At 40.1% G+C, this 19,970-nt stretch overlaps 1 protein-coding gene across 1 annotated transcript; it reads right to left on the bottom strand.

Annotated features, from left to right (window-relative positions):
• Positions 1 to 411: 411 nt before the first annotated feature.
• Positions 412 to 19,155, bottom strand: CTCFL (CCCTC-binding factor (zinc finger protein)-like; the record flags this gene model as incomplete). Its single annotated transcript, XM_008573346.1, has 8 exons — positions 18,610 to 19,155; positions 17,888 to 18,101; positions 10,092 to 10,262; positions 9,617 to 9,750; positions 7,242 to 7,362; positions 6,489 to 6,638; positions 4,110 to 4,270; positions 412 to 614 (listed from the first exon to the last, which is right to left on the bottom strand). Coding segments are annotated over exons 1-8 (1,700 nt in total), but the record flags the coding sequence as incomplete, so codon positions are not given.
• Positions 19,156 to 19,970: the final 815 nt, after the last annotated feature.

The following is a 19,970-nucleotide window of genomic DNA, read 5'->3' as shown; positions in this document are numbered from 1 at the left end:
ATAAAACTGAAGAGTAAATCTATTTCTTAGCACAGTTCCAACAGCACTACTCTAAGAACATCTAAGAAATATTTGAAAATTGCATTCTCTCTGTGAAGAAGCCTAAATCTAGTTCACAGGAACCATTTAAAAATATACTAAAAGCTGGGGTTCTTTAGGGAGTCTGAGAACCCCCTAAAACTATTTGCCTGATTTCATGTGTTGGATTGTCCTTTTTAAGGGGGAGGAGAGATCACACTTTCAAAAGATTCTTCAAGAGTTCTGTGACTCCAAAAAACCGATAACCACTTTTTTTTTTAAGACATCAAAAAATGCTATCATAAGTCCTGGCAAGTTTTCTAATCAGGTTTAAACTCTACCAGTGTGACACTGTCCTTCTGAGATACAAGAATTTTTTCATGGAGAACTTACTGTGACTTAAATAAGCTTACCCAACGGGAAAAGCCTTTGCCACACTTAGGACATTCGTAAACAGTCGGGATGAAATTTGAATCATGGTGTTTCTTGAAGTGAGCATTTAGAAGTGGCTTCTGTCGAAAACCTTTGTCACAGGAAGGACAGACAAATGGTTTCTCTCCAGTGTGGATACGTACATGAACGGTCATGTGACGTTCCTAAGATGAAAGAGGAAGAAAAGAGCTTATCTATTTAAAGGAACTTTTTTTTTTTTGCTATTAGACATTATTATTTATTTTTATAATACCTTTCCCCCCCCCAAAGATGAGCGTGCTATTGAACAAAATTACTGCAAACGTATTTTCAACAAAGCACCGCTAACTCTCTCAGTGCATGGCTATCTATGAAACAAACTTGTACCCAGTCCCTCCTACCGAGTTATAAAGGTCTTACAATTAATTCCTCGCTGGTTCTCCAGTCCTGTGGGGGATGCAGTAGCACACATCTTGGGGAGTGAAACGATTGATCATTTTTCCCCTCCAAAAGAGGTCATGTATTTGGAGTCTGCTATAGTTTGAATGTTTGTCCCTTCTAAAACTCATGTTGAAACTTAATGTAACAGTATTGAGAGACGGGGTGTTTAAGAGATGATTGGGTCAGAGCAGAGCCCTCATGAATGGATTAATCCACTTGTGCTATAGTTTGAATGTTTGTCCCTTCTAAAACTCATGTTGAAACTTAATGTAACAGTATTGAGAGATGGGGTGTTTAAGAGATGATTGGGTCAGAGCAGAGCCCTCATGAATGGATTAATCCACTTGTGGACTAACAGATTAAGGGTGTCTGTTATAAAGGCCAGTGTGGCTGTCCCTTGTGTGGCATCGCCCTCTCGCCCTGTGATGCTTTCTGCCATGTTATGATGCAGCACGAAGCCCTCACCAGAAGCCAACCAGATGCTGGCACCATGCCCTTGGACTTCCCAGGCTCCAGAAATGGAAGAAATAAATTTACTTTCTTTCTAAATTACCCAGACTCAGGCACTCAGTAATAGCAAAAGAAAATGGACTAAGACAGAGTCTTTCTCCTATATAATTGTTTAAAATTACCTAAGTTTACGAGGAGTATGCAGAACCTGCAAACTTAAAAATCTAACGTTAGAGTTTAAATTCAGCAGACATTTGGTGTTGGAAGTGTGGTAAGTATCTGAACATTTTCCCCTCTACATCCCAATAGTATTTTACCCCCAGAAATTTAATTTTTTTTACTGCATTTTTATGTTTTTTTAATAGAAACATAACTGATTGTACATAGCACTGAATATCAACACTGACCCACATATCTTAATATGATTTTAAAGCATAATGGTGAAAATAATTGCTCTTGGCATAGAAATAACCAGAGATTTTAACTAAGAGTTAGAGGAGTAAATAATTTGGGAAATCAGGGCAAAATTATGTATAAAGTGAAGCAAAAATCCACATTTTATTTGTTTTATTTAAAATGCAATGCTATGGTTATTTGGATTAAATACATGGCCACTTCTGCATGACCGTTAATAACCTAACTGATGGTCTTCCTTCCGATCAGTTTCTCATCCAACTCACCGAACACCCTCTTCCCCACACACGATTTACCTCCCCTGCCTCCCAGGCCAGCATCATGTGGTCTCTGGACGTTGGCTGGATGCCTGCTCTGCAAGGCCACGAGGCTGGGAGTGCCTAGCAGTGCTCTGGCCCCATCTCCCACCCCCACCTGTGACCAAGGAACACCTGCTGCTCTCTCCTCTCCCAAATACCCGGTGTTTCCTCTCTCCAGAACCCTTCTCCTCCTCTCCAAGCCTTATCCATTTTCCAGAAAGCTCTTCTAGTTCCTTTAACAAATATGAGCCTGGGGCCTCAGAACATTCTATGCTCAAACTCCACTAAAAAAAAACCCCTCTTTTCTTTATTCTAAGCATTTATTAGTCATAGCCCACACTTTAAAGCACATTAAGTATTGATTTCCACTTTTGATAACCAGTCGCGACACAGTCACAATAGCAGACAATGCTTTAAAGCAAAGGTTTGGTTCTCAAACTTCTGGTCTTAGGACCCATTATGCTTTTAAAAATTACTGAACCCTCCAAAGAGCGTCTGTTTATGCAGGTATTATGTATTAATATTGATTAAAAATTAAAACTGAGAAATTTAAAAATATTTAGAAAAATTTTAAAATGTATCAGTTCATTTAAAAATAAACCAACTACATATTAACATATTTCTATAAAAATATATTACCTATTTTTTAAAACAAAAAAACACCAATGTCTGGCTTAATAGATAAGGTTGCCAGTTAAAATATAGGCCACAATATTTGGGACATACATATGTACAAAACTACTCACTGTTTATCTAAAATTCAGATTTAACTGGGTGTCCTATATTTTTATTTGCTAAGTCTGACAACCCTATTTAAACAGTTCAGGTGGACTCCCATCTCTGCTACTCCCCTCTATCTGCTGGGGTATGCTGAAGTTTATATGAAAGTAAATATGGTCTCACAGACGTGTAGTTGAAAAAGGGAGCAGAATTTTAGTAACTTTTTCAAATAATTGTGGACACTCTTTGATATTAAACCCAAACTCGAGTGGTAATTTCTTAAAGGTTAATTGCAGTGTGGACTCTGAAGCCGTACCAATGAACTTTTCTGTTTCATTGATATCCACTGGTCTATCTTGTACTTTGAATGGGTCTTTCACCCATGCATGATTCTGTAACATTATGGAGTTGTCATTTGGAAAATGTCAGTTTACTGAGTCATGAAGATGTTCTAAATGTTGACACATTTCATGAGACTATATATACATATATATTTTTTTAAAAATGTTTTTTAAAAATCATCCCAACCTTATCAGAAAAGTCTTAAGTATTAGAAAGCTTAAAAGCCCAAAGTCATGAATATAAATTTTCCAAAATTCTAATTCTAATTTTCTCCTGAAAGGTGAAGAGGTATCAGTAGTAACACATTTCCCTTAAAGGGGCAGGTTCATGTTCATTTTTAAGAAAATGTCCACCAAATGCCTAATAACCAAGTTAGCAGAGTTTATCTGTCACTTTTTCTTTCAAGTGAAAATGGTATTCCATGAGCACATGGCTAGTGGAGCTGGCAACTCAAATAGTGCCACAGGGCTTTTCCTCCAGACGCCCACAGGGCTTTGGAAGACAGCAGGGCTGCTTTACACCAGCTTCCCATCTCATCACACAGAATGTTAAAAAGAAAGTACCCAGGATCAAGATATAACACAGTTAAAAACTTTCACTACTTTGTCAAGGACATTCTTAAGTGAAACTACCCTTTATTTTTGCTGTCAGTGCATGAAGGTGAAAAATACAGTGAGGACCAGTCTGACTGGGTGTCAATGCTTTGATTCATGCTAAGACACCACCATTGCTTTGGCACCATGGGTGCAAATGTCAATACAGTGAAAAGGGCAATGACAACGGCTCGGATCCTGTGGGCCCCTAATTGGTTGTAAGGACCTCTAGGGGTCTGTGACATACTTTAAGAACTGTTGCTATAAACTATTGGCTCATGGCTGTTTTCTGGCTACTCTGAATAGGCTTATTATATTAAAGCATGACTTTTTTCAATATTTTCCAAGAGGTAGAGAACCCCACTCCAGCCCCCCCTCTCCCAAGTCCCACTGCCTCCTCAAATCGACTCCAGCACGGTACCTCCTTGCACGTGTAATTGCAGTGTTCGCACTTGAATCTTTTCTCATTTTTGTGAGTTCTCTGGTGCTGAATGAGGGGATAGCGCTCATGGAAGACAGCGGAACAGTAGCGGCACTTCATCTCTGCGGCGCTGTAGGTGTGTAAGTTGTGCAAATGGACACCTAAAACAGTTACAGAACATGGCATACTTGAAGAGTGTTATTGTCTGTTAGGCCAGCTGCCCCCTACCTTAAATCAGGGTTTCTCAGCCTTGGTACTATTAACATTTGGAGCTGGTGGGGAGGGGCTGTCCCGTGCATCGTAGGATACTCAGCAGTAACTCTGGCCCCTCCCCAGTAGATACTAGCAGCACCCCTTCTATCTCAATTCTGACATCCAAAATACATCCAGATATTGCCAAACATCCCCCAGGAGGTATAATCATTCCCAGTTGAGAACCACCGCTGTAAATGAACAGAATACTAAAAAATCATTTTAATGCCCTTTCAATATGGAGTTAAATATTATATAAGGCAGGTCATATTGGACCTAAGGTGTTCATTTAACAAAGCACCTTGAAAACCTTATTATGATATAGGTCAATTTTAGCATAACGTTAAGGTGGCTTTACATAACAAAGATCTAATCTTTGTATTTTAACTTTAAAAAAAAGCGCAGATGTTCCGTTAGAGGTCAATACCCTGTTATTTTCTACACTGTAACTAACCTGAGATATGTAGTAAATAAAGTCTGACTGGGTACATTCCAGAATAACTTTCGCTCAACTGAGTCTAAAACATGGTAGTTTTGTGATACTTTGTGTAAGAGGCTGAAGAAAAATAGACAAGTGTATGACAGAGGCACACCCTACCATACTGATTCAAACATTTAAAGAACTTGGCTTCCTTCTACGGCAACAGGAAGGACGATTTAGCATGTTTACAAAGCATCTTACAGGGGATATACGAAGTGTGTCACCTACTGGCATGAGATATAAACTATGCTACTTTTTCACGTTGTCAAAAAAAGTCTTGTATCTTTTCTAGACAACAGACTCATGATCCTTGTGCCCTACCAGTTCCTACCAGGCTGTGTTTCATGGTGTACTGGTATCTATGGCAACACTGACAATGTTCCAGATGAAAAATAAAAGTTAAGACTTTGTTAAACACCTTTACTCTTTCAGAAATGTTTATAAAACAGTTCACCTCATCTCCAGAATTTCTCTGGGCAAACTGGTGAATTTTTATTTTTTCTAACATATGTTGGGGCCATGCATTTGGGAAAGAGAGAAAAGGTCACAAAAAAATGGAGGCCTAGGAACCCTGAAGCACAGATGAGAGGCTCATTCACACTCTGTTCCTGCTCCTCTCCCCACTGCTAAAGACTGGCTGGTTTTCCCTGCAGGCGGCTGAAACCCCAAGTCTGGCCTGCAGAGCTGTCCTGATGATTCTATTCTTGTTCTGTGTTGTTCCGTACTGATAAGAGGGCTTGTCATGTTAGAATACGGACTTCAAGTCATAGGCCTGCCTCTTTAACTGAAGTGAGTTCCTTAAGGGGAGAACTATGTCTCGGTTCTTATTTTTGTATTCTAGGCTCCCAGAACTTGTTAAGCTCACGCCAAGGGATTACAAAAGCTTGCTGAGTATCTCTGGCGGAACACTGAGTCAAAACCTATAACCTGGCTGTCTCCTAGCATCCCCGGTCACGTGATTCTCAGGCAGTTCACACTATGTCTCTGAACCCCAGTGTCCTCATCCGTAAAACAGGCCCAACATGGAATAAAATAATAACTGTGAAAGTGCTTTATTAGCTCAAATATCTGTGAGGTCTTATCATGGGTACAGTCGGCCTTCCATGTTTGTGGGTTCTGCATCTGCGGACTTGACCAACAGCAGATAGAAAATATTATTTAAAAAATAACAATACAACAGTAAAAAAAAAATACAAACTGGAAATACAGTATAACAACTATTTACATAGCATTTATGTTGTTTTAGGTATTATATGTTCTAGAGATGAGTTAAAGCATACGGGAGGATGTATGTAGGTTAAATGCAAATACTACAACATTTTATATCAAGGACTTGAACACCTGCAGTTTTTGGTATCCACAGGGTCCTGGAACCAATCCCCTGCCTATACCGAGGGACCACTGTGTATGGAACCAGCCTTGGGTCAGCACTCTGAAAACATGTTACAAAACTGCACTTGTGCAACCTAGCCACCAGGTGGTGCCATAGGACCTCTGAAAGAAAACTCATCCTAGGGAGAAGCTCCTAAAGACCTGCCATCTCCCAGCATCTTGATGCCTCCAAGCATCTAGGACTAACAGCTGCAGGTTTACAAAGAGCCAGCAAATACTGCAGTAACAGAAAGATCATTAAACCAGACACTCACGCAGGTCACTTTTCCTCGCAATGATGGTGGCACAATGAGGGCACTGGTGTTTGGGGACGTTCTCACTATGCTTCTGCAGAACATGTATTTTCATGGTCCCACTCTGGGTGAATCGGGCATGGCAGATGTGACATTCGTACGGCTTCTCACCTGTGATACACAAAGGACATCCGGTGCTGGAAGCTGTTCTTTTGTTCCCAAGGCTCCCTTTTCAACCCCTTTCTCATAGGTTTAAACCCCCAATTAGTGTAAGACTCCTAGGTCAGGCCCACAGTGGTCCAGAGACAGACCTCCCTGATAACTGCAGACTCATTCGTCCGAGGTAGGGACAGAGCGTGTGTCCGTGGGGTCATGTGAGGAACCAAGAAATATACATAAACGCATTCTTTATACAATAAAACATACAGTACACCTGTTACGAAACCAGCACACTTTGTTTCAAGTTTTGCCTGAAAGTTAAAGGATGAATTAAAAAGCTGCCTTTTAAATATCCGAAAAACCTACGGAAACGAGTACTTTGTGGTGTTGGACTTATCACCAGGCAGCTGCAGCAACGGCGTCTGTGCCGTCTCCCCTGGCGCCAAATGAATGCAGAAGTACCGTGCAAATCCCCTTGTCAAAAAGGTATGTGCAAGTCCACTTTTAAATTCCATCTTTAATTTTGCCACTGAAGAGTAATTTTTAGAAGCTCAGACACTTTGAAAAATGAAACTCTCCTGCACCTCCTTGGCCCTGCATGTGAGAAACGTTTACCTGAGTGTATTCGCATGTGCCGCTTCAGCTTGTAGCTGTCTTTGCTGGCGTAGCTGCAGAGGTGGCACTGAAAGGGGCACTCTCCTGTGTGCGAACGTATGTGGCGCTTCAGTTTACTTGCCTGATAAACAAATGAAAGATATTTATTGCCAAAGAAACTTAAAAGTTGTAAAGTCAGCATCATAAAAAGAGATTTAAATTAACCAGATTTTAACATCAGGGCATAGTTCACTTACTGAAAAACCTGAATAAGTCATTGCTTTTTATATTGTCATTTGATGTATGTGTCTAAGACCCTTTGGGGTCTAGTGAGCAGGAGCTTCAAGAGACTTTCACATTCGACTTCACTTTACAAAGGGAAAATTAAAACCTAACTGCTCAATGCCATACGTAATATTATTTTTATTTCTAAGGCAACGTACTGTCAGTGGCTGCAAAGTGTAGATCACACTATAGAAGCACAAATGTCAAAATTTTTTTTTTCTTTTCTGCATAAAGCAAAAATCTTAAATCATTAGCTCTAAAGTGGAAGGATGTCTGTATAAAGCACTTCACAGTTACGAGTCCTGCAGACACCCTGACTGGCCACAAGAATAACGGCACACAAATGGCAGAAGGTCTTCCTTGATATTAAGTGTAGGAAATAAGTTTTAAGTAGAAGAAAGTAAATTCTAATTTGATTAATTACGTATCGCAGGCAATTAGTTAGATAGCAAACACCACAATACCTCCCATTTGACCATTTTTCGTCTGAATGTTTTATTGCCTTCTAGACTATTCTAATTCCACATTTGCTTATTGCAGGCCCATATCTACTTTCAGCAGGAAACAGGGCAATCAACCACAGTCCAGCTGACTGTCCACATCAGCCCTGCTATGATCTCAGGAAGGCTGCACTGGGTCTGCTTCCCCAGCACGTGATGAGGACACAGAAGCCTGAGAAGGCACCAAAGAAGGATCAGAATGGAAAACAAGATCCAAACTGAAAAATTTAGGTCAGATTTTTAGAAAGGTGGATGTCTTCAAGTACATTAGAAAGCAAAACAAAAAGAATTTTAAACATTACATTGTGAAAGGTCTGAGTACGATAAGCGGTGGGAATGATCAAAGAAAGCAGTGCATGAAACTGACTCTCACGGAGGCTTCTAAAGGTGGGGTGGGCAGATGAGGGGACTTCAGAAGCTTTCAAAAACCGGCATGTGTGCCATAGCTCCGATACATTCCAGATGGCATATGTGTAACAGGATGTATGTAAGGTTGGGGGTAGTCTACCCTGCCTTAAAGCAAACCAGCATGGCAAGGCTTGGAAAATCCAAAAATGGGAAATGTGACACAGCAGAGTGTCCACGTGCAGGTGCGGAGGCGGAGGCGTGCAGACACTGACCCCGGGGAAGGTTCGCAGCAGAACTGGGAAGTTCATGCTGAGAACTGGCAGGGCACCAACAAAAAGCCCATTCCAGGCTCAGGATTCCCAGGTGGCTTCATTCTCTGAAACCTTAGTTTTATATTTGCAAACCACAGTCACAACCTTTAACTCAGATGAGAAATAATTTTTTAAAAATAGTAATAGCAGGAAAAAAACTCTTGGAATCAAATTTTGACTCTGTCTGTGCAATCTTCTAACTTATGAAACACGGTTGCATCATCACTGTATTTAAACTTTAGCCGTCCCCTTTAACCTTGTTCCGTTCCAGCAAATTGTTTATCTCTCCCCGACTGGCTTCAACACCAAGACCAGCCTGCTTCCTCACACACAGTAGAACCCTTCAAAGTTAAATGGTAGAAAACTGACATTGACAAGTAAATGTAACATTCTGCTGTAGTTTACCTGCTAGGAGGTATAAAGAAAACAACCTAGTTGAAATGACCACGACACATGGCTAAAGTTTGTGAAGGGTGATCTCCCCGTAATTAAGAGTGGAAATGGCTATGCTTAAATCTTCAAGCAAGCTGCTTTATGTCTGACCAAGTGGCACAGAAGTAAGATCGATAATTACCGTAAAACTTCAGAATGGATCTGCATTCTGTGTTAGAGCAAATACATTTGATTTTGTGTCACCTAGTGCTACATAAAATACTAGACAGGACTTTTTGACAAATCTAAGAATTATTTCTGTCTATAAGTAATTTTATTTTTAATTTGTACACATTTATGTATCATTTTCACTATTTAGTAATCAAAGAAAAAAATAAATTCAATTTCCTATTTTAAATTTAGAAAGTAGAATACATATTATTTCCTGCATAAATTTTATACGAATCATATCTCCAGTAAAATCTGTTTTGTAACAGATTCTACCGTTACACTTAGCAAAACTTTCAAAGCAACTCCATACTAAGACACCACAAAGCTTCAAGTATGAGAGTGGACTTACCTCTACACTAGCGTACTTGCACAGGGAGCACTTAAAGGGCTTCTCGTGAGTATGTTTGTAACGCCTGTGTCGGACGAGTTCTCCACTGGTGACAAATGCCATGTCGCAGTCGTCACATTTATAGGGTCTGGTTCCTGTAAAATCACATAGTTTATACTTACAACACAAGATCTAATCACAAAATTTCTAAGAAATCTATAACTTCTAAATTACACTCAGTCTCAAAATGCTTTAAAAATTAAGAGGCTCTCTAAACTATAAACACCACAGATGCATGTGAAAAAAGTCTTTTCAAGATTCAGTGTTTTTAATCAAAATTCAAAAAAAAAAAGACAAAACTAAAGTATAAAACAATACATTATGTAACGCAGAAGTAGGTGGATTTGCATTCTTACATAAGCCTTAGCATACATCATTCAAGGGAGACATGAATGATGTATGTTACACGATGTCGATACCTTTCCGGCTGTCTTACCTGTGTGGGTATTGATGTGATTCCGCAGGAGGGTAACGGTGCGGAAAGATCTCAGGCAAAGGTGGCACATGTGGGGCTTCTTGGTGGTGTGAGTTTTCACATGGCGATTAAGACTTGACATTCTAGAAGAGGTGAACACACAGCTATCGCAGTGGTAGGTTTGTTTTGCTCCTACAGGAGAAAGATACAGAATTTATATATTTGTAAAAATCTTTCCTTAGAAGTTCAAATTCCATTTAAACACATTAAAGTAATTTGGCACCTCCTTTTAGCCTAAAGTGATAACTCGACGACAGAAACACAATTTATTTTACAAGCTGATTAAAACAATTCAGGATAAGGTTCCTGGATGATGAGTGACACATTTTCATGGTGACGAAATCAGCACCTTCTGCTTCGGGCCACATGGTGGCCAAGGTCCTCTGCTCATCCTTCCTGCTGGGGGAGCAGAAATCTCTTAACATTTTAGAATGCTGTGTAGATCGAAGGGACATGAGGCAAAGCTTCGTGCCTCCCCAGGGCGGGGAGTCCAAAGAGATTCTCCCGTAACAATGGGGCACTGAAGGGACACCTTCTCTGTAGGTGAACTGGGGACAACCCATCCTACCCCTGCATTCTTCACCCCAGCCAGGGGGCTACCGGTGCTGTCTAAAACCACAGCCACTAGCCATGTGTGACTAAGATTGGATTTAAAATTGTTAAAATCAATACAAACCCTCCCTCAGAGAACCCACTTGCCCCCCAGTCTTCAAAGAATTCCCACAAGTAACACGTAAAAAAAAAAAAAATCTCTTACTGACTAAACAAGATATTGATGCAAGAGCCAGCAGAAAAGCAGAATGCTCAGACCTACAAAGACTTCAGATGTTATAATTATTAAGTACAGAATACAACCGGGTGGAGCAAGGAACTCCCAAAATCTATCCTTCCACACAAGCAATGAAAAAGCTGGCAGAAACCGGCAGAATCACCTTTTTTTGGGACACTGGAAAACAATCAAAAACTTGCAGCAACCACAGGAATACTTAATAAAAAAAATCCGGCTGGTTCTCAGTAAAAACGGAGAGATTTATGGAGTTTTAATTTATTCTGGTCCTGTTCCCTGGTCCCTAGTGGTAGCCTTGAAACTCCAAGTCAGAATGCACAATACCAGGACTGAAGACATTAGAATGAACCTCATGAACAAAATTTAAATTATTTGTTTTTGATCTGCCTGGTGTCTCCCTGGAAAACCACTTCAAAAGTCTTGCCTTTATCTCACCTAACTTGGAACTCATCCAGTGCTAAGAGGCTGCCCAGGGAAAGGTAGGTGGAGGGACATTTGTTGAAAATACTTGCAGGCAATGAATAACAGGGCAAATAACAGACTAAACAAAAAACTTGGGAGAAAAGGCTGAGGAATGAGATGCTTTGGAGAATAAGGGCTTTGAAAAGCTCCAACATATTCCTGGGAGTATAGAAGGCCATGCATATGCCTAGGGCTTAGGTATGACCTGAGAAGACCCTAAGCTCTCACCCCTGGCTGACCTTGAGGTTCTGAAGAAGCAGGAAGTGAAGGCTAAGGCAGAGTTGTAAACTTCCTGGATAAATATTGGAAAGGCCAACTCAAGCAAACACACAGAGCTCTTCAACAAAGACTGGGAGATTTTTTTGGTTTCAAGTGTTTAAGGAAATCTTTGTTCAATTATTAGCAGAGACTTCTGTGGCTATACAAAGCAAGAATAAAGAGTTTGCAAAGTTAGTTCAGAAAAATTCCCAAAGAAACAACAAACATAACAAGCAGCAACAATCAACTCCAGGGAGAGGAAGAATCTGATTTATAGACTTGCCACATTATACTGTTAAAAGTGTCCAGTTTTCAGCAAAAAATTACACAGAGTTTGCAAAGTTAGTTCAGAAAAATTCCCAAAGAAACAACAAACATAACAAGCAGCAACAATCAACTCCGGGGAGAGGAAGAATCTGATTTATAGACTTGCCACATTATACTGTTAAAAGTGTCCAGTTTTCAGCAAAAAATTACAAGGCATACACAAAAAAGAAAAACATAAGATAGCTTATACAGAGAGAAAAAAATAAATTGTCCCTAAGGAAGTCCAGACATTGCTTTAAGCAACTATTTTAAATATGTTCAAAGACCAAAAAAAAAAAAAAAAAAACTGTGTAAAGAAACCATAAAAATGATGCCTCACCAAATTGAAAATATAAAGATAGAACTTATTTATAAATTAGAAATTCTAGAATTAGAAAGTACAGTAACAAGTGGAAAACTCATTGGATGGTCTCAACAGCAGATCTGAGCAGAAAGAAAGAAGAACTTGAAGGTAGGATATACCAGCCAAAGACTTTAAGCAACTATTTTAAATATGTTCAAAGACAAAAAAAAAAAACTGTGTAAAGAAACCATAAAAATGATGCCTCACCAAATTGAAAATATAAAGATAGAACTTATTTATAAATCAGAAATTCTAGAATTAGAAAGTACAGTAACAAGTGAAAAACTCATTGGATGGTCTCAACAGCAGATCTGAGCAGAAAGAAAGAAGAACTTGAAGGTAGGTCAATTGAGATTATTCAGTTTGAGGAACAGAAAAAAAAGTGAAAAATGAGCAGAGCCTAAGAGACCTATGGGACACTATCAAGCACACCAACATATGCATAATGACAGTCCCAGAAAGAGAGTGAGGAAGAAAGAATATTTGAAGAAAAAACTGCCCAAAACTTCCCAAATTTGATGAAATGAAAAATGAGCAGAGCCTAAGAGACCTATGGGACACTATCAAGCACACCAACATATGCATAATGACAGTCCCAGAGAGTGAGGAAGAAAGAATATTTGAAGAAAAAACTGCCCAAAACTTCCCAAATTTGATGAAAAACAATCTACACATCCAAAAGGCTCAACAAATTTCAAAGAGGATAAACTTAAAGAGATCCATATCAAGATAAATTATAATCAAACTGTTAAAAGACAAAGAGAGAATTTCAAAGGCAGCAAGAGAGAAGTGACTCGTCACATACATGGGATTGTCAGTAAGATTACAGCCTGATTTTTCATCAGAAACCATGGAGGCCGAGAGATCCATATCAAGATAAATTATAATCAAACTGTTAAAAGACAAAGAGAGAATTTCAAAGGCAGCAAGAGAGAAGTGACTCATCACATACATGGGATTGTCAGTAAGATTACAGCCTGATTTTTCATCAGAAACCATGGAGGCCAGAAGGCAGTGGAATCACATATTCAAAATGCTGAAAGAAAATAAAAAGCCTGTCAAACAAGAATTCTATATCTGGCAAAATTATCCTTCAAAAATGAAGGAGAAATTAAGATATTCCAAGATAAATAAAAATGGACCAAGTTCTGTCACTGGCAGATCTGTGCTTACAAAATATGCTAAAGAGACTCCTACAGGTTGAAATGAAAGGACTCTAGACAATAACGACTCCATATGAAGAAATAACACGGATAAAGGTAGCTACGTATGTAAATGCAAAAGACAATATTCATGTACTTTTTATTTGTAATTCCTCTTTTTCCTACCTAATTTAATAAATAACAATGTAAAACAATAATTATAAATCTACGTTGATAGGCATATAATGTATAAATATGTACTGTGACAGTAACAACAGAAAAGGGGGGTGGGGAATACAGCTATATAGGAGCAAAGACTTTTTTATATGTTATTGAAATTAAGTTGGCATTAATCCAAACTAAACTGTTATAAATTGAGGTGTTAAATGTAATCCCAAGGGCATGCAAAGAAAATAACTCAAAAATATATAATAAAATAAATAACAGAAAAATTAAAATACACTAGACAATAGCTATTTAACACCAAAAGAAAGCAATAATGGAAGAACTGAATAATAAAAAGCTATGGCATTTACAAAACAAATAGAAAAATGGGAAGTAAGTCCTTCTTTATCTGTCAGTCGATTAAACTCTTCAATTAAAAGGCAGAGATTAGCATAAAGAATAACAAACATGATCCAACTATTTGCTTTCCACAAGAAACTCATTTTAGTTTCAAAGACACAAGTGGGCTGAAAGTAAAAGATGGAAAAGTATTCCATGCGAACAGTAACCAAAAAAGATCTGGGGTGGCTATACTAATATCAGACAATGTAGATTTTAAAAGGTGCGTATTCTTCAGGATAGACTGACCATATGCTAGGCAACAAAATACATCTCAACAGGTTTAAAAAGACAGAAATCATACAAAGTATGTTCTCTGGCAATAATGGAATAATATTAGAAATTAATACCAAAGAAAATTTGGAAAATTCACAAATATGTGGAAGTTAAACAGCACACTCCTAAATGACCAAGGGATCAAAAAAGAAATCTCAAGAAAATTATAAAGTACTTTGAGATAAATGAAAGTAAAAACACAAGACACTAAAACTTATGAGGTACACCTAAAGCAGTGCTCAGAGAGAAATTTTTAGCTGTAAACACCTTCATTTAAAAAAAAAAGAAATATTTAAGGTCAATAATGTACTTTACACCTTGAGGAACTAAAAAAAAGAAGATAAATCTAAACCCAGAGCTAGTAGAAGGAAAGAAATAATAAAGATTAGAGAGGAGAAAAATTAAATAGGAAAATAGAGAAAAATCAACAAACTGAAAGTTGGTTCTTTGAAAAGATCAACATTGACAAACCTTTATCCAGACTTGTGACCAAGGGAAAAAATAGAGAATACTCAAATTATTAAAAGGAGAAAGTGGGACATTACTACCAATCTCACAGAAATAAAAAGGATTATAAGAGAACACTACAAACAAATTAAACAATCTAGGTGAAATTGAAAATTCCTAGAAACATATCAACTGCCAAAGCTGACTCAAAAAGAAATAGAAAATCTGAATAGATAACACTGAAGAGATTTAGTCATCAATCAACAAACTTCCAACAGAGAAAACCCTAGGACCAGATTGCTTCACTGATTAATTCTATCAATTGCTTAAATATTAACTCCAATCCTTCTCAAACTCTTCAAAAAAATAAAAGGGAAGAAAGCACTTCCCAATTCATTCCACGAGGCCAGTATTACTCTGATATGACAGCCTGAAAGACATCAAGAGAAAACTACAGACCAATATCCTTTATGAATATAGATGCAAAAATTTTCAACAAAGTACTAGCAAACCAAATCCAGCCACAAAATAAAAGGATTATGCACCATGACCAAGTGGGATTTATCACAGGAATAGAAGAGTAGTTCAATATACAAGACCCAATCAACATAATACACCATATTAAGAATGAAGGAACAAAACATGTGATCATCTCAATAGATGCAGTAAAAGCATTTCACATAATCCAATACCTTGTTCTTGATCAAATATTCAACAAACTTGGAATAGAAGGTTTATAGGTTGAATTGTGGCCCTGCAAAAATATGTTGAAATCCTAATGCCAGATACCTGTGAATGTGATCTTATTTGCAAACAGGGTCTTTGCAGATGCAATCAAATTAAGATGTGGTCATACCGGATGAACGTGGGCCATAATCCAATATAACTGTGTCTTTATAAGAGAGGAAAAGGGACAAACCCACGGGAGAATTCCATGTGATAACAGAGACTGGAGTGATGCATCTATAAGCCAAGTAATGTCATGATTGCTTGCAACATTAGAAGCTAAGAGAAAAGGCATGGAATACATTCTTCCCTGGAGACTTCCAAGAGAGCACGGCTTTGCTGACACCTCGATTTCAGACTTGTAGCTTCCAGAACTGACAAGAGTATGTTTCTGTGGTTTTAAGCCACTCAGTTTGTGCAGCTTTGTTATGGCAGCCCTAGGAAACTAATATAGGTGGCAATTTTAAAAAGGGCAAAGGATTTGAATAGGCATTTCTTCAGAAAAGACATACGAATGGCAAATAAGCACATGAAAATATGCTCAAAACCATGAGTCAATAGGGAAATGTAAATCAAAACCACAATGAGATACCTCTCTATACACCCACTAGGAAAATAAGTTTAGTGAGGATGCGGAGAAGCTGGAACCCTCATATACTGCTGGTGGGAATGTAAATTGGTGCAGCTGCTATGAAAAAGAGTTTGGCAGCTTCTCAAAAAATTATACATAGAGTAACCATATGATCTAGAAATTCTGCTCCTCAACCCAAAAGAATTAAAAACAGGTGTTCAAACAAAAATTTGTACACGAACGGTCACAGCAGCACCATTCACACTAGCTAGAAGGTAGAAACATCCTAAATGTATAGATAAATAAATAGATCGATAAATAAATAAAAAAAATATGGTGCATCCATAAAATGGAGTATTATTTGGCCATTAAAAAGAAATAAAGCACTGATACATGCTACAACATGGATGGATGCACCTTGAAAACATGTGAGAGAATCGAGACACAAGAGGTGACACTATATGTGCATGGTTCCACTTACGTGAACTGTCCAGAATAGGAAAATCCACAGAGACAGAAAGTACATTGGTGGTTGCCAAGGGTTGGGGGGAGGGAGGTGGGAAGTAACTGCCCATAAGGGTATAGGTGTGTTTTGCGGGTGATGAAAACATTCTGGAATTAGATAGTGGTGATGGTTGCAAAAATTGTGAATACATTAAAAACTTGAAAATGAACAAGGAATTAGAAATTTTGGGGTGTAATCTCTTGACTTAAATATATGAGAAACTAACATATAGCAAGGGGCTGCAAATTCAACCATCTATGAAAGCCAGAGTCAAGAAACATGAATGAATGGCCCTGACCACATGTAAGAAGGACGGGGCGGGGTGGGGGGATGGCCGTCTGGCTGGACAGCACACCACTCTTTCTAAATGGATTTACCTCTCAACCCCAGCCACCTGTTGCCAGGAGGAAGGAGGAAACAGAGTGCTGAGTGTTGGCCAGTATGACTTTCTAAAAATAGGCTAGAAATTGAGATTTTAGGGTGAAATCTTTTGACTTAAAGAAACTAGTATTTTTTAAAAAAGAAGCCAAACAGAACTTTTTTTAAAAAGATGACTGGTAAGGGGATCTTAGTCCTTGACTTGGTGTTGTCAGCACCACGCTCTCCCAAGTGAGCTAACCGGCCATCCCTATATAGGGATCCCATGGCCTTGGTGTTATCAGCACTGCACTCTCCCAAGTGAGCCACGGGCCGGCCCTTAAACAGGTCATTTTTGAGGGCCAAATTCATCCTGTGGGCTACTGTGATGTAATCTCAGCCTTAATATGGCTTTAATATAGCCTCAAGGTCTCTCCTAATCTGGCTGGATCCATATCTCTCAGTACTCACCTACTCAACATGAGTGGCTCTCTGGACACAGTAGAGTTGTCCGCCCTCACACACAAGGCATACACTTTTGGAGCTACACACACAGACCATTTCCTGTTCCCCAGAATGACGATCCCCACTCTTAATGGTTTCCTAGTACTGCTTCCAGGACTCACCTAAATATCACCTCCTTTAAAGGCAGCCTCTACTGCCTCCTGCCACCCTGTCCTATAATTACTGGTCCCCTTTCCCCCTCCCTCCTCCCAAACTCCCTGTGTGCAAACTAGAGAGCAGACCAGGCATTCTATTCATGTGCACAATGTTTTGTGGGAACATTTTTACTGTGCTTTTTAAACGTTTGTGTGCAAAATGCAAAACTCTTTTGGATTTGAATCACAATAGAACATTAGTTTAAAATTTTTCCCATTTACTGACATTTTGAAAGCAAATAAAAAAAAGTAATCCACTTAAAACTTCAGTTACCATCACCTTCCCATAAAGAAAAACAGCAGCCCAGTTTCATGCAGGATGAACTCGCCTACCCTTTGTCTTTCTTCGATTTTCTGTAGAATTGGCTTTTTCAACATTTTCTTGCTCAGATGTAAGTTTATCTTCTTGTTCTTCCAAGTTTAAATTTGAAATTGTTGGAACAATATTGTCTCTTCCTTCCTCTCCGGGCCTCGCTGTCTGCTCTTCGGTTCTCTGAGCAAACCCTCCTTCAGCCAACAGCTGGTCCTCCTCCTGACCTTTCTCAAGCTAATAAACAAAAATAAGTTTTCAAACAAATAAGATACTGTCTGATTAAACACTTCACCTTGATGATTCGTAGAATGCATAAAAAAAAGCAAAACTTAAAGATTATGCATTGCAACCAAAATGCTTAAGCCATCATCACTTAGCATCAGGGTTTGAGAGGTGAAATGCAACTTTTTTTTTTAACACATGCACCTTATAGTATTCTAATTAATGTAAATTTTAAAGTTCTTTAAAACAAAGAACATAAGGTCGGTTTGAGAGGTGAAATGCAACTTTTTTTTTTTAACACACGCACCTTATAGTATTCTAATTAATGTAAATTTTAAAGTTCTTTAAAACAAAGAACATAAGGTCTCTCAAAGTTTTCTGGGGAAGTATTTTTACTGCATTAATTTTAAACTGCAAAATACCGTGTCCATACATAGAATTGCACAAAGGCAGACTTAAGAAAATAGTTTTTTTAAAAAATTTTCTGCGTAAGGGGTTGGTTTATTAAAGCCAGCTGTACCTCGATCAATCCAGTGCTTTCAGCCAGGTTCACCACTAACTCACTGTCTTCGCTGGCCACCATCAGCTCCTCCTCCAGAAGGTGACACTGCACCACCTCCACTTGCAGCGAGTACAGCTCTTCCTGGATAGGAAGGGCCACACACTGCTGCATGAGTTGCTGGGGCCCCTCGCCCAGGCACAGCAGCCACGGCAGCCCGCTCCCTGCCTGCTGCACCACCACCTGCACCCCCTCCTGCTGCTGTGTGCTCAGCCAGCCAGTGTCCTGCAGCTCCACATCTGCAGAAGTGAGGTCGACTGTCTGCAGGGACAGCATATGCCTCCCGCTCTCCTCCGAGGTGGCCGGCACCAGCTCCAGCTCTCCTTCCATGACCCTGGCCTGGAGGGCCCCATAGGCACACTCAGCCTCCAGCTCACCAGGGGTCCCGTGCTCCTTCACTCTGCACACTCCGTCTTCCTCCTCCTCCCTCTCCAGGCCATTTTCCCGCGTCAACTCCAGCTCTTTGATTTTGGTGAATTGCTCCAAAGTAATTTCAGTGGCTGCCATGATGACCTGGCCTGTTTGAAAAAGCAGCAAGCAAACAGGTCACAGTGGAGTTGGGGCCTAGCAGGCTTTGGGGTTGATCTTGGTCTAACACGGTTCTGGTCTTACATGGATTTGGTCCTAGCATGGTACAATCTATGTTGACTTGGCTAGGCCTAGGAAGGGTTGAGCCTAAACAGTCTTTAGATTACAGCAGGCTTTTGTTCAAGAACTAACAGGTTTGGCCCTCAGCAGGTTATGGGCCAGTGCTCATTCTATCTTAGCAAGGTTTGGCCCTCAGCAGGTTAAGGGCCAGTGCACAGTCCAGGCCTAGCAAGCTTTAGGTCTAGTGGCCTTTAGCCCACCCAGCCCTGGAGGAGCAAGCCCCAGACCAGGCATGCACTCCCCTTCTATGGCCTTGTGGCACCCCCACCCTCCTGACTCCTCCAGGACAGCCCTTCCATGCCAGTCGCCTTCCCTGGGCCTTTCCCACCAGCCACGCCGCCCACGCTGGGAACAGCCTGTGCTCGCGGAGGGGGCTGGGAGTGTGGCCCAGGACGGGCACCTCACCGTGGGAGGCGTGGCCTGGACACCCAGCCCGCCCTGTCCTGCGTGGGCTCCGCCTCGCCAGCCGCTCGCTGCAGGATGGCTGCAGCTCACTGCCCGCCACCGCCGATGGCTGCGCTGGGTACGAGGGTCGAGGGCGGCTGTGGGGAGGCGCAGGGCGGGAAAGGAGGGGGAGGAGTCAGGGGGGCACGAGGGGGAGGTGCACAGTGTGGGAGCAGAAGGTGGTCCTGCAGGGGGCGCTGAGAGATGGAGGGGGGGAGGGGAGTTATATG

This window comes from Galeopterus variegatus, unplaced genomic scaffold (genome assembly GCF_000696425.1).
Source record: "Galeopterus variegatus unplaced genomic scaffold, G_variegatus-3.0.2 Scaffold906, whole genome shotgun sequence".
NCBI lineage: Eukaryota > Metazoa > Chordata > Mammalia > Dermoptera > Cynocephalidae > Galeopterus > Galeopterus variegatus.
This window is presented reverse-complemented; position numbering and strand designations above follow the sequence as displayed.